The 12,204-nt window shown below is 41.0% G+C and overlaps 3 protein-coding genes across 12 annotated transcripts; 2 read left to right on the top strand and 1 right to left on the bottom strand.

The window, feature by feature from the left end:
• Positions 1-183: 183 nt before the first annotated feature.
• LOC132198668 (speckle-type POZ protein B-like) lies at positions 184-4,317 on the top strand. 5 transcript variants are annotated; one of them, XR_009442006.1, is made up of 8 exons: positions 184-530; positions 583-691; positions 751-889; positions 961-1,100; positions 1,166-1,320; positions 1,480-1,717; positions 2,773-2,902; positions 2,982-3,001. XR_009442006.1 is itself a non-coding variant. In XM_059622824.1 (8 exons), the coding sequence occupies exons 7-8, from the start codon at positions 3,005-3,007 to the stop codon at positions 3,749-3,751; spliced, it is 444 nt and encodes a 147-aa protein (XP_059478807.1). In that variant the 5' UTR covers positions 581-691; positions 751-889; positions 958-1,100; positions 1,166-1,320; positions 1,480-1,717; positions 2,773-2,902; positions 2,982-3,004; the 3' UTR covers positions 3,752-4,317. The 5 variants fall into 5 exon arrangements, 3 of the variants coding, with proteins under 3 accessions (XP_059478807.1, XP_059478805.1, XP_059478806.1); XR_009442005.1 differs by having other exon boundaries at positions 186-530; positions 958-1,100; XM_059622824.1 differs by lacking the exon at positions 184-530 and adding an exon at positions 3,607-4,317 and having other exon boundaries at positions 581-691; positions 958-1,100; positions 2,982-3,303.
• Positions 4,318-5,362: 1,045 nt separating this feature from the next.
• LOC132198953 (abl interactor 2-like) lies at positions 5,363-9,301 on the top strand. 6 transcript variants are annotated; one of them, XM_059623300.1, is made up of 6 exons: positions 5,363-5,485; positions 6,331-6,692; positions 7,329-7,955; positions 8,385-8,526; positions 8,588-8,818; positions 8,963-9,301. In XM_059623300.1, the coding sequence occupies exons 1-6, from the start codon at positions 5,461-5,463 to the stop codon at positions 9,124-9,126; spliced, it is 1,551 nt and encodes a 516-aa protein (XP_059479283.1). In that variant the 5' UTR covers positions 5,363-5,460; the 3' UTR covers positions 9,127-9,301. The 6 variants fall into 6 exon arrangements, with proteins under 6 accessions (XP_059479283.1, XP_059479285.1, XP_059479284.1 ...); XM_059623302.1 differs by having other exon boundaries at positions 5,374-5,447; XM_059623301.1 differs by having other exon boundaries at positions 5,374-5,485; positions 6,334-6,692.
• Positions 9,302-10,690: 1,389 nt separating this feature from the next.
• On the bottom strand, positions 10,691-12,124 carry LOC132199226 (S-formylglutathione hydrolase). Its single transcript, XM_059623798.1, has 5 exons — positions 11,799-12,124; positions 11,480-11,670; positions 11,230-11,416; positions 10,958-11,177; positions 10,691-10,900 (listed from the first exon to the last, which is right to left on the bottom strand). The coding sequence occupies exons 1-5, from the start codon at positions 11,870-11,872 to the stop codon at positions 10,718-10,720; spliced, it is 855 nt and encodes a 284-aa protein (XP_059479781.1). The 5' UTR covers positions 11,873-12,124; the 3' UTR covers positions 10,691-10,717.
• Positions 12,125-12,204: the final 80 nt, after the last annotated feature.

Genomic DNA, 12,204 nt, shown 5'->3' with positions numbered 1-12,204 from the left:
GATTGAGCATTGTTGACATGCTTACCGACAGCAATTTTAGGAAAATTTAAAAATTTTGAAAAATTTCATCTATTCTGGAATGCGAGAGGCGAATGGAGTTTTTGCCGTCGCCGCAGTGTCACGCGTGAACACGATTTGATTCTACAATTTCTGCATTTCACCATTTCACATCGCCGAGACGGTCAGGTGGCAGTCAGAAGGCGTTTGTGTTGCACAGACGGGCTCCAAAGGCTCCATCAAAAAGCTCTTTTCTATCTGACTCGCGCGCTCTCAAGTCCCTGTACTAACTCTGAGCATGCGCGTTGCGAGCAGCGCACGGGATATTGAGCCTTATCCCCTGAACGCTTCTCCAAAACCACCTGTCACAGCGGTGACTTTGGCGTAATTTTCGCTCCCTGACCCGGCTGACCTTGGGCTGACCCTTCGCCTGTCTGTGTTCTGTGTTGGTGTGAGCCTCAAAAGGTGTATCTTGAAAACTATCAAAATGGACATCTCGTCAGAGGTTGCTAAAAAAGAAACCAGCGTGAAAGGCATTGTTATTTTTTTATTATTAAATTTCGTCCCACTAAATTATATTTACAGATGAGGGCTTGACATTTGCTGTTGGTTTCGGCACTGTCGTAGCATTGATAACAGCCATCGCTATCATAATGGCGGTGATCCGTTTGCTGAGAAAACGGCACCAACCCAGGTAATTAATTAATAAAAGTCTCCAGCTAATTTTTTTTTTCAACAAAAAATATTTTCTAGCAAGGAGCTGGAAGGCGGTCACCTGACCGGCGGCGGAAACGGGCCGCCCAATCCTCAACCAGAGAGCCCCACAGCTGCTGCCACTCCAAATGACGAGCCTCATACACCTCCAAGTCCTCCGGCCGATAATGAAGAACCAGTAAATTTTTATTTTTTTTTACATTGTAATTGCAACTATATGGTTATCTTTTACTTTTATTATTTCAGCAGAGCATTCGTTGTTTTCAATGCAATAGGGTGATTAAACAACGCAAAAATTTGCCTCGCCATGTCAGGGTTTTGCATAATATGATAGTTCCTCTTATTTACTGCCCATTTGTTGATTTATGTCACAAATCGTTCCGCAACCTGTGAGTTTGACACCGTATATACATTTGTGGTTGGATATTTACTATTTATATTTTTTTCCCCCCAGGGATGAGCTGAAGACACACATTGATGATGTGGACCACAGACACTTCCCGGCATACAAGGATAACAGAGAAACCTGCTGCTGCATCTGCAGGAAAAAACCTCTCATGGTCAATGCAAAGGCCCATGTGCTGAACGATCATTGAAGACAAATGCAAAGTAATTATTTATTAGCGTTCGACTCCTGATCAAAGTAATCAGCTTAGTCTGCCTTATGGCTTATGCTTGTTGGGCTTCTTAATTATGACTAGTTTTTTTCCAAGTTTAGTTTTGCTGTTTCTATGAATTACACTAAAAATTTATGTGTTTTCATTGCAGCAATTTCAGGACATAAACAATGACTACATTTATTTTAAAAACTAAAAAAAAAGAAAAAAAATATAAAAAGTTTTTAAAAAATTTAAAAAAAAATTAAATTATACAATTTTTTTATAAAATTTTAAAAGACAAGGATTTTTAAAATTTGACCCTGCACCTCTGAAGATGAAAGTGACGCAACTGATCCAGCCCATCCCCATCCCCTACATCAGCAGCATCCCCTGAAGCAAAACAAAGGGTGAGTCACTTTTACCTCATCTACGTCACATAAAATTTTTTTACACATTTTAAACCCTTTTATTATCGTAGAGCCAAATTCGTTGTGGGGATAATTATGGCAGTGGAAAATTAAAAATTTATCTCCCGATCTCGTATTAAATCCATATTTGTAAAAAATCAATAAATAAGAATTATAATTAGTTAAAAATTGCATGTTCATCTGAAACTGAAATTTTGTGAGCCTTTTTTTCATTGAAAAATGTGTCTTGGGCGTTTAAGGGGGTCGATGCTTGACCATTAAGTGGCTCCAAGGTGCATATCCTTTAATTAAGCACCTTGAGTGGCTCCAGGCAAGGAGAGCAGGAAAAGGAAGAGAATCGGCGACTCTCGCCACTAAATCTTTTGTAAAAGGATTTTGTATTAAACGCTTTTGCGTACAACTAGGGTGCAATGCAAACACCCTTCTCAACACGAAATCCTGCGGCCCCCGGCCTGTGACTGTACTGTGGTGGTGTGGCGCTCTCTCTGTCCATAATATTATGGCCGCTGTCACATGACTAATCGAGCCAATCATATTTCATGGACGAGCTCCGCCATAGCCAATCAGATTTGTGCACTGGTGACGTCAGCGAGCACATTTTATTTGTTTACATTCCACACTTTTCCATCAGCTGTGTGTAAAAGAAAAGGTTCCAAAATAATTATTTTAATAACCTATATTATTATTATATGTGCTTGATTTTTTTGGCCTGCAGCACTTCTGAATAATCCTGCAATAGATTTAAACCTTTCGAATCCAAATTTTCTTAAATTGTATCAAAATACTGGGTGTTTTTCCGCAACTAAGAGAGACGGCTGTGCGTTTTTCATTAAAAATTACTAGTGGTGTGTGTATTCAAAATTTAAAAAAAAATTACAGTAACAAAATTTTACATTTACAGCTGTAAATGAAAAATAGAAACATAATCTGACTTAAAATGAACTAATTTGCACAAAAATGTAAATTTTGCATCACAGTTAAAAGAGGGTGAAATAGATATTCAATTATTTCTAAAATATATCTGAATTTTATAGCAAGAAGTCTCGAACGCGGCTCTTTTTCTCACCCGACTTTGGGTTTTGCTCTTTGAGAACCAGAAGTTAGGTGATGTCACGCTGGCCGTGACATGAAGAGAGTTCCACGCACTTAAAGCCATCCAAGCTGGTGAGTATGAAAAAATTTCGCAAAAAAATTATAAAAATTTTTTCTTTTAAACGTAAGATTAACTTTGGCTTTCTTGCAGCTCGGAGTCCTGTGTTTGCTGCCATGTTCGAGCTCGAGATGGAAGAGCGGAAACACAATCGAGTCGAGATCGCAGACGTGGACCACGAGGTGCTGCGCGAAATGCTGCGCTTCATCTACACCGGACGGGCAACCTGCCTGGACAAGATGGCCAACGACCTGCTGGCCGCCGCTGACAAGTACGCGCTGGACAGACTCAAGGTCATGTGCGAGGAGGCCCTGTGCACCAACCTGAGCATAGAAAACGTGGCTGACACCCTGATCCTCGCCGACCTGCACAGCGCAGACCAACTGAAGGCGCAGGCCATCGAGTTTATCAACACGTTAGTATTGAGTTACAATCCATATAGTCTCTTGTTTGGTACAGATCAGAATTGTGTGACTTGTTTTGTTTGGTAGTGGGGTGTGCTTTAGAAAAAAAAACGTAGTTTGTCCTGTTTTGAAAAAAAAAAATCTGTTGCTTTTTTTCAAATCTTGGATATTTAATTGATTCAATTTGATGGGGAGAAAACAAGTCACAACAGTTTCTGCCTTCTGCACCTTTCATTGACGATGTAGTTCGTTTGGTTGATTTTGTTTCTCGCTTTGATCAGATGTGTGACCCGCTATGCTGGTGCTGATTGCAGGCACGCGACCGACGTGATGGAGACTGCCGGCTGGAAGAGCATGGTGCAGTCCCACCCACACCTCATCGCCGAGGCCTTTCGTTCCCTAGCCACCCAGCAGATACCTCCGATCGGCCCGCCGAGGAAGCGCGTCAAGCCCAGCTGAAAGCACACCCTGTGCTGAGCCGCCAAATCATCCCCCATCACTACCACCACCACTTCAGCAACATTTCTTATGTGTTCAAGCCATGCCACTAACACGACGTGTCCCACCCATTTGTATTAACCCTAATTTTGTGCAAACCCACACACAAACAAACCTCCTCTCACACTCGAGCCGCCAAAAAGTCGGCGAAGAGAGGCGAAGAAAGAAGTTCTCTTTCCGAACGAGCTGCGAGCTGTGTCTGTCTGTGCGACCAACTTAATCAAAATGGACCTGTGTTGTTTGATTTGCAGACAAACACACACTCACTCTCACAGTGCGTGTGATATACTACGTTTTTTTTCTTTGTTGAACTGATCAGTGACTTCTTGGATAAAGCCTTTTTTCAGGGCGTTACTCTTTTTTAGTTTGTGTTTGACTTTTAAATGTCAGTTGTGATTTACATAAATTATTTAATTAAATTAATTCGTTATCGGTCGAGCAAACTATTCTCACCATATGAGGCAAAGGGAATAAAAACAAAACCCATTCTACTGCCATTCTAAAACTTTATATGATATTCTGGAATACTATTTCTATTTGAATTGTAAAATAATTTGGTCAGTTGAGAAAGTTAAATTAATTCAAAATATGAATGCGCATTGAGTGTAATTAATGATAAAAAGAGAAAATGTGATGTATTTTTGTACTTAAAATGATTATTATTATGATCTTTATTTTTTTATTGTACTTTAAATGATTATTTAGGTGACCCAAAAATGGCTGAATTTCATCATACTTGTCTTTCATCATTTTTATTGACCAAGAAGAATAAATAATAAAAATAATTGAAATAAAAGAACAATTACAATAAAATTTCAAAAATTAATTTTTTATTTTTGACTCCATAATGTGAATACTAATTATTTTTAATTTTTACATTCATTTGCTGCTTCAGGAGCGCCGACTCCTCAGGAGCGCCGTCTCCTTAGGAGTGCCATCCCTCCATTTTTCCACAATACGAATTATATTAACTTAACTCGCTTAATTTATATCTTCGTTCTGAGTTTCTTAACAGAAACTCATGTACCATGGTGTCCAACGTGTCCAATTGTCCATGTGACAAAAAAAATAATATATTCAGGACTTTTTTGATCAAAGAAGGATTTTTTATTTAGCGTTTTTGCGTACAACTGGGGTGCAAAATGCAAACACCCTGCAAATGCAACTCGAAATCCTGCGGCCCCCGGCTGACTTACGCAAAGAACAAGCCTTCACTCGCAGTCCCAGGCAGCATGAGAAATCACTCAGGTTCCCCCGAGAAAAATTCGCCTGGAATGGGAATAATTATCTAACCCACACAATCTCCTTGATCAGGATCGACTTGCCGCGGTGTTTCAATATAAAAAATCAGAGCCAACCAAACGTTGTTAATTAAATAGCTATTTAATAAAGCCCAAATCCAATAAATTAAAAATGAGCGCCCCATAAAAATAAATTACATTTATGCTCTTCTTTTCATTCAAATTTAAAACATCTCGCTCTTTATTGAATGAAAAATCAAAATTATATTTATGACATTAATGTTGGTAGACTTGGATCAAAACGTAAATAAATATAAATAATTTACAACAAAACGTCACAATTTCAAAATGGCGACCCACTGTTAATCATCAATTTTGTAACGCCGCTCTAAAGCCGCTCCAGCACCGGAAAAAGAGTAAATCAGTGCTATGTGGAATTCTTTCCATAACTCTGGTGGGTTGGTCGACTAATCTTGCATGCCCTTAACAGAGGAAATTCACAGCTTGGGTGCGTTTCCGCCGAAAAACCGACATGAAACCATGCATTTGATTCCGGCCGCAAACAACGCCCTTATCACCGAGCCGTCTGTTTATCACAAATTCAGCTTTGGTTTCGGTTCTATCGCGACCTTCTAGAAATCAGTCCTAAAAATTTAGAAAGTAAAATTATGTATAATATCCGTCTTAAACTATGATCCTAGCCTTACCAAAAATTGATAATGAATTAAGGGATAAAATATAAATTCAAAGACACGCCCCAGTATGTCGTCGGTCCCTTTTGTCGCCCGCAAGAGAGGAAACCGTCGTTTATGCCTGGAAATTAGATAACTTTTGTCGGTCCCTCCGCGTATGTATCGCGCTTTCCGCCGTTAACCACTGCCTTCACGCAACTCCTCGGTGTCGGAATATTTTTTTACATATAGTTGCAAAATATGGATTTTGATTTTGACCTGAAGGCACTCGAGCTCACCTTGGAGAGTCTCGGTGACCTGAGTGGCTTCCCACCCCCTCCCGACCTGGACGAGCAACCTGATCTTCCACCCCCTCCCCCCGCAGACTTGGACGACAAACCTGATTTTCCAGCCCCTCCTCCGGCCATTCCGGAGGACGAACCTGATTTTCTACCTCCTCCTCCAGACTTGGCTGAACTGCAGCCGCCGCCGCTGCCCAAGTCCGCCCGCCCAAGTTGGTCTTCTCCTTTTAAAGGCCTGACTGCCAGGCAAAAACTTGTCCCCATTTCCATTGTTTTTCATTTTTTGTCTCAATAAATTAATAATTAATTGCCTTTTTGAAACGCAGCAGCGGCGAACCCCGCAGTGGGCAGAATGATGGTCGGGGCGCGCGGAGGCTCCGAGCTGGGCAGCGACACCGAACACCTCGCCGAGCTGGCCGCCCTTCTTTCCACCGAGCTGCCCGAGGGCCGCGCCAGTCTGTCCGACAGCCACCAAAACCTGCAGCGGGTGGCCGAGTACTGCGAGGAGAATTACTACCAGTCGGAGAACAAGCGGGCGGCCCTCGAGGACACCAAGAGCTACACCACACAGAGTCTGGCGTCGGTGGCCTATCAGATCAACACCCTCGCCTACAACTTCCTGCAGCTGCTCGAACTGCAGGGCTCGCAGTTGGCTGACATGGAGAGTCAGATGAACCATCTTTCTCAAGTAAATAATTTGTCAGGGATCTGGAGGGGGGGGGGAACAAGTTTTTGTAGAAAACCGCAATGTTCTGTTATTATTATTATTCTTTTCAGACCAATATTTTCATATAAATCATAAATCATATAAAAATGCAAGTCTAATTTGTACTAATTTTTATAAAAAACTTTGATAATCAGGAGAGGAATCAAGCAATGGTATTATCACTATTATCTAATAATAAAAACTTTTAAATTAACGAAGAAATTAACCACCTTAAATTCCTTATGCAATTATATTTTATGCTTAATACTTTAAATTAGTAAAAAGTGCTATAAATACGAAGTTTTGTGTGTGGAAACTCTAAAATGTTTGCAATGTTAGATAAGAATAATTTTGATCAAATGTAGGAAAAACATTGCTTGATAGTTAATTTCGTTATTTTCATTAAAAAAATAAATTATAAAAATATTTTAATTTAACTTACAGTTTTAAACTTCCAGAACTAATTTTTATTATTTATTTTTTCAACACTAATTTTATCTTCACTTAAGTAATGCTCAGCAATACTTCCCAATTATTTGGAGCAGAGCTTGCAAAGAAATTATTAAAAATGTAATAAAGAAACTGTGAAAATTGCTAATTTTTCCCTTATTTTTGTAGACGGTGATGATTCACAAAGAAAAAGTGGCACGGCGAGAAATAGGAGTGCTCACGGCCAGCAAGACAACAAACCGCCAGTTCAAGATAATCGCCCCGGCCAATCCTGAGAAGCCAATCAAGTATGTCCGTCGGCCCATCGACTACAACGCCCTGGACAACCTGGGCCACGGGGTTCACTCGCCCGCAATGTCGCACAGTCAGCAGGCGACGGCGATCGCTCAGGGTGGCACCCCTCGCTCAAAACGCGGCTCCAGCCAGGGCGCCATTGTCACCTCGGCCATCCAGGGCCAGACCGTCGGCCCACCGCCCACCACCAAGCCGCCGACGCCTCCTCAGGCCATCCGCAACATGGGCACCCTGAGCAAAGGTTCGCGCGAGTACAGGACGCCCCCGGCGGTGGCGCCGCCCCAGGTGCCCAGCCACTACGCCCCCAACTTCCCCATGGGCCACCCGAGACGCAGCATCGAGCAAAACAGGGGCGTTGTCGGCCTCGGCCCTGGCTACAGCACCCTGCCCATGCAGCCCACCAGCCAGCTGCTCACCCACACCCTGCCGCACCCCCACCACACCTCGCACCACCAGCAAAATCCAAATCCCTCATGTACGTCGGCCCCAGGACCCCCTCAGGTGAGGAATTGGTTTCTAATCTTAAATCTCTACTATATAAAATTTTCGTCAAAAAAAGTTGGTGAAAAAGTCCTTTTCTAACCTTAGTAAGGTTTATCTCAATAGCAATTAAAATTTTCCTGACTTGATTAAATTCTAAAATTTCAAAAAAATACTTCGACTTTTAAATTATGTCTAGATAATTGCAACAAATAAGATTGTAGAATTGAGTTAATCAACATTATTTATTTTAATTTCTGATGTTGAAAACAAATGATCTTTAGTTTAATGTTATTTAATATTATGAATTGACCAACACATCAAAAGTCACTCGAGTTGGTGTTCAATGAAGTGTCCGTAATTTTTTTTTATTATTTATTTATTTTTTAATTTTTGAACCATCATCTCATCAAACCATTATTAATCTTGTTACTAATTTTTTTTATCCAGATCGGTATGGTGCATCCAATCAACCATGGGAACCAGTCTCACAACCAAAACCACCCGCAAACGCCGCCTCCACCTCCGCCCCCAACATCAGGAGGTCCGCTGCCCAGCAGCTTCCCGCTCGACACTCACATGAGCATGCCTCGTCAGTTTTTTTACTAATTTTCCTGCAGCTGGAAGACTAATTTTATCATTTGATTGCGCAGCTCCGCCATCTCCTTTGGTGCACCAGGGAGGTGGTGTGGATGACCTGACTCACCATCTGCATATGATGAGAGGTGGCCAGGGCTCGCCGCCACTGCCGCCGCCTCCAATGCCTGATTCGCAGCAGCTGCCCCCTTCGTACGGCTACGGACGAAGCTCGATGGGAATTGTGCCTGAAGACGCCGGACTGCCCGGATGGGTGCCAAAGAATTACATGGAGAAAGGTAATAAATGTATGAAAAGGCGGAACACAATTTTAGCCCAAACCCCGATTTTGATCAAATCATCATTTATACAAAAAGTAATGTTTTTACTCCTGTTTTAAATCAAAATTATTAATCTAATTTATAATTGTATGTTTTAAATTATTGTTTCAGTTGTTGCTATTTACGATTACTACGCAGACAAAGAGGACGAGCTAAGCTTCCAGGAGAACTCAGTCATCTACGTGCTGAAGAAGAATGACGATGGCTGGTGGGAAGGTGTGATGGACGGAATCACTGGCCTCTTCCCTGGCAACTACGTTGAGCCTTGTGTTTAACTCAAAAGTATAAATAGCGAATTTCCTCTCATGCTATGCTATTAATTTTAATTTGAATGGTGCATTTGTATGAAGAACCGTCAACATTTCCCTCTCCTGTTTCTTAACCTTACATTTTCTCTGCACGCTAGCAAGCAATATTTATAATAAAATCGTAAGAACATGAGTATCAAAATGATAAATATTCCACATTTATTAACAGAAATAGTAAACATGCAAATTAGTATTAGTATATTTATAACTTGTTAGATTTATTTATTTGAGTTGTGCCAAAAATGGCTAATCGGAAGAAATCATCAATAATACATTGTTTCGCTACTTTTTCATTGTTAATTCTTAAATTCAGTCAAATCTCAAAGAGTATTTGAGTAGCTCCTCAGAAGAGATGTTGCTCCTCAGAAGAGCGGTTGCTCTCAGGGAGAGCCATGGCTCCTCAGAAGAGCGGTTGCTCTTAGGGAGAGCCATGGCTCCTCAGAAGAGCGGTTGCTCTTAGGGAGAGCCATGGCTCCTCGGGAGAGCGGTTGCTCTTAGGGAGAGCCATGGCTCCTCGGGAGAGCCGTTGCTCCTCAGAAGAGCGGTTGCTCTTAGGGAGAGCCATGGCTTCTCAGGAAAGCCATGGCACCGCAGGAGAGCCTTGTTATATCTATTTATTTGAGGATGTGCCAAACATGCAACATTTGGTATATTGATATATTCTTGTACTTTACTTCTTGATGACAGAAATTCTTCTCAAATGAATAAAAATATCGTCTAATCTAATTTATTTAAAAGGGGAAAGACAGAAAATAATCCAAATTTTTGATTGTATATATTGATTGTAATATGCACTAAGTGCGTAGGTTTGGAAAGTGCTTTGAGATTTGATCCAGAGGTCATCTCAGGTGCACAGATATAGCCACTGAAAAGTATGTGCTCCAGCTTTGGGAACCTTTTCAGGTATGGCAGCACACTCTCCATATGACCTTCTTGCAAGCAACGTCTGCATTCCAAATTTGGACACCTTTCGATGAGCATCTCCCACACTTTGCTGGTCAAGGTTATGGAAAGGTTCTAAAGAATGACAAAGTTGAACTCCTTCATGAATATTCAAAAGCACTTTTCCAGCTAATTTAACATCCAGTTAGCCATTTCCAGTGTCTGCACAGTGCCATCAATCTAATAAAAGAATTAAAGTGCTCTTCTGCGTAGCTTTGGAGCCTTTGGATTTCTTTTTGGAGTGATAGGGCTGAAATCATTTGAATAATTCACAAATTTTTTTGATGGAACTAGACAATTTAACCTGTTTTTGGCGATTTAAGAAAATTTGCTTATTAATCATATTATATTAAGAAAAGAAAAAATATTTTGTTGGATTTTTTTTATTAAAATGTTTTGATTATTATTTTTCACTGCTTCAATAATAATGCTTTACAGTCCATTGCAAGTCTTAGCAGAACACACGACCACACCAGGCACAATTTTTTGGATTATGATTTTACTTTAATACCGTGTATTTAGGATAGCAAGCTTTCCGAAGATTTATTTTGCTTAAAAGAAAGGAAAAGCTCATTGAAAAATTAAAATCTGCCCTCCAAAAATAAGCGTTCTTTTTTTATTCAAACAAAAATTTGGCGTGATGTGCAATGTGGTCATTAATAAAGGTGGCGATGTAGAAGTAGCTGTGGTCATAACCTTCGTCACGGTTCAAGATGACAGGCATGCAAGACTTGGCGCAAGCCTCGACCAGCTTTTCCGGTTGCAGCTGTCCGTCTTTCAGGAACTGATCCGACTCTCCCTAAATTTTATACCATGTTAAGAATTTTGTTAATTTTGATTTGCAAATTAAGACAACCTGACTGACGAGGATTCCGAGAGGGGGCCCCGAGTATTTTGAAACCAGCTTGCAAGCGTCGTACTCGTCCCACTTGGCCTTATCAGCACCCAAATATCCAGAAAAGGCTTTGTGGCCCCAAGGACACTCAGTTGGAGCACAAATTGGAGCAAAAGCAGAAACAGACGAGTAAAATCCAGGAGTGCGAAGAGCGCAAACCAGAGCTCCGTGACCACCCATGCTGGAATCAAAAATTTCAATTTCCCAAACAAATGTTTTAAAGGTAAATCAACCTGTGGCCCATGATCGACTGTTTGCCGTTGGTCGGGAAATTCTTATTGACAACCTCGGGCAATTCGACAGTGACATAGGAGAACATCCTGTAATTTATCTTCCACGCCTCCTCAGTAGCGTCCACGTAGAATCCAGCGCCGGTTCCAAAGTCCCAACTGTCATCCTCACCAGCAATGTTGCAACCACCTTATTATGTATTATAACAAAATTAAAACTTTATTAGAACTAAAAATTGTGAGCGTTTATTACGAGGGCTGGTGTCAGGGCAGACGAGGATGATTCCTAGCTCGGAAGCGATTTTTTGAGCACCGGCCTTCTGGACAAAGTTCAGTTCGTTGCAGGTCAAACCGGAGAGCCAGTAGATGACAGGACAGGGCGTGTTGTCCACCGCCTTGGCAGGAAGATACACGGCGAATTTCATCTCACATTTCGTCGATGCACTGTCAATTTGATAAATTGCCAAATTTAATCAATACAAAAATTAGAAAATAAAATATGTCAATGTGTTTCAGATCAGAACGGACCTTTCAAATAATTAATTTATGTAAAAAATGATCTCTAAATTAACCTTTGATGGGAAAACACTTTTTGAAAACCAGCAAAACACTTGTTGCTCGAGACTTCTTTGATTTCCAGTGCCATTTCAACGGAAAGTGATAATTAATTGTGGGGTCCGGCTCCAAAATCTGAATGAAGATGTTATTGTTTTTATCGCTTTTGATTTGCAAGCAGTCGCAGCACGCAAGTGTCCTCTGAAGAGATTTGCCCCAACTCAGATGAGGTTGGCGGGAATTTTCAAAAGTTTTAAAGCAGTGCCATTCATTTTCCAGCTATTTTTTTCAAAGAAAACCGCCTATATTTCCCGATTTTCTTGCACCGAATCTGCATTTTACGATTTTCACGGCCGCCTCTAAAATTCGGGACGAATTGGCGGCCCATCAACGAGCAAGACGTGCGAAAAACACAAAGTCTGG

The sequence above is a fragment of the Neocloeon triangulifer genome, unplaced genomic scaffold (assembly GCF_031216515.1).
Source record: "Neocloeon triangulifer isolate White Clay Creek 2 clone unplaced genomic scaffold, ASM3121651v1 ptg000013l, whole genome shotgun sequence".
Classification (NCBI taxonomy): Eukaryota; Metazoa; Arthropoda; class Insecta; order Ephemeroptera; family Baetidae; genus Neocloeon; species Neocloeon triangulifer.
This window is presented reverse-complemented; position numbering and strand designations above follow the sequence as displayed.

Excerpts from the sequence above, each read along its gene's own strand:
- LOC132199226 (XM_059623798.1), bottom strand. The coding sequence starts at position 11,872 with ATGGCACTGGAAATCAAAGAAGTCTCGAGCAACAAGTGTTTTGCTGGT. Across the intron at positions 11,417-11,479 it reads CTGCCCTGACACCAGCCCTC|GTGGTTGCAACATTGCTGGT; the intron begins GTAATAAACGCT and ends ATACATAATAAG. Across the intron at positions 10,901-10,957 it reads TCGGAATCCTCGTCAGTCAG|GGAGAGTCGGATCAGTTCCT; the intron begins GTTGTCTTAATT and ends TATAAAATTTAG.
- LOC132198668 (XM_059622822.1), top strand. The coding sequence starts at position 3,005 with ATGTTCGAGCTCGAGATGGAAGAGCGGAAACACAATCGAGTCGAGATC. Across the intron at positions 3,304-3,573 it reads GCCATCGAGTTTATCAACAC|ATGTGTGACCCGCTATGCTG; the intron begins GTTAGTATTGAG and ends CGCTTTGATCAG.
- LOC132198953 (XM_059623297.1), top strand. The coding sequence starts at position 5,964 with ATGGATTTTGATTTTGACCTGAAGGCACTCGAGCTCACCTTGGAGAGT. Across the intron at positions 6,217-6,330 it reads GCCCAAGTCCGCCCGCCCAA|CAGCGGCGAACCCCGCAGTG; the intron begins GTTGGTCTTCTC and ends TTTGAAACGCAG. Across the intron at positions 7,956-8,384 it reads CGGCCCCAGGACCCCCTCAG|ATCGGTATGGTGCATCCAAT; the intron begins GTGAGGAATTGG and ends TTTTTTATCCAG.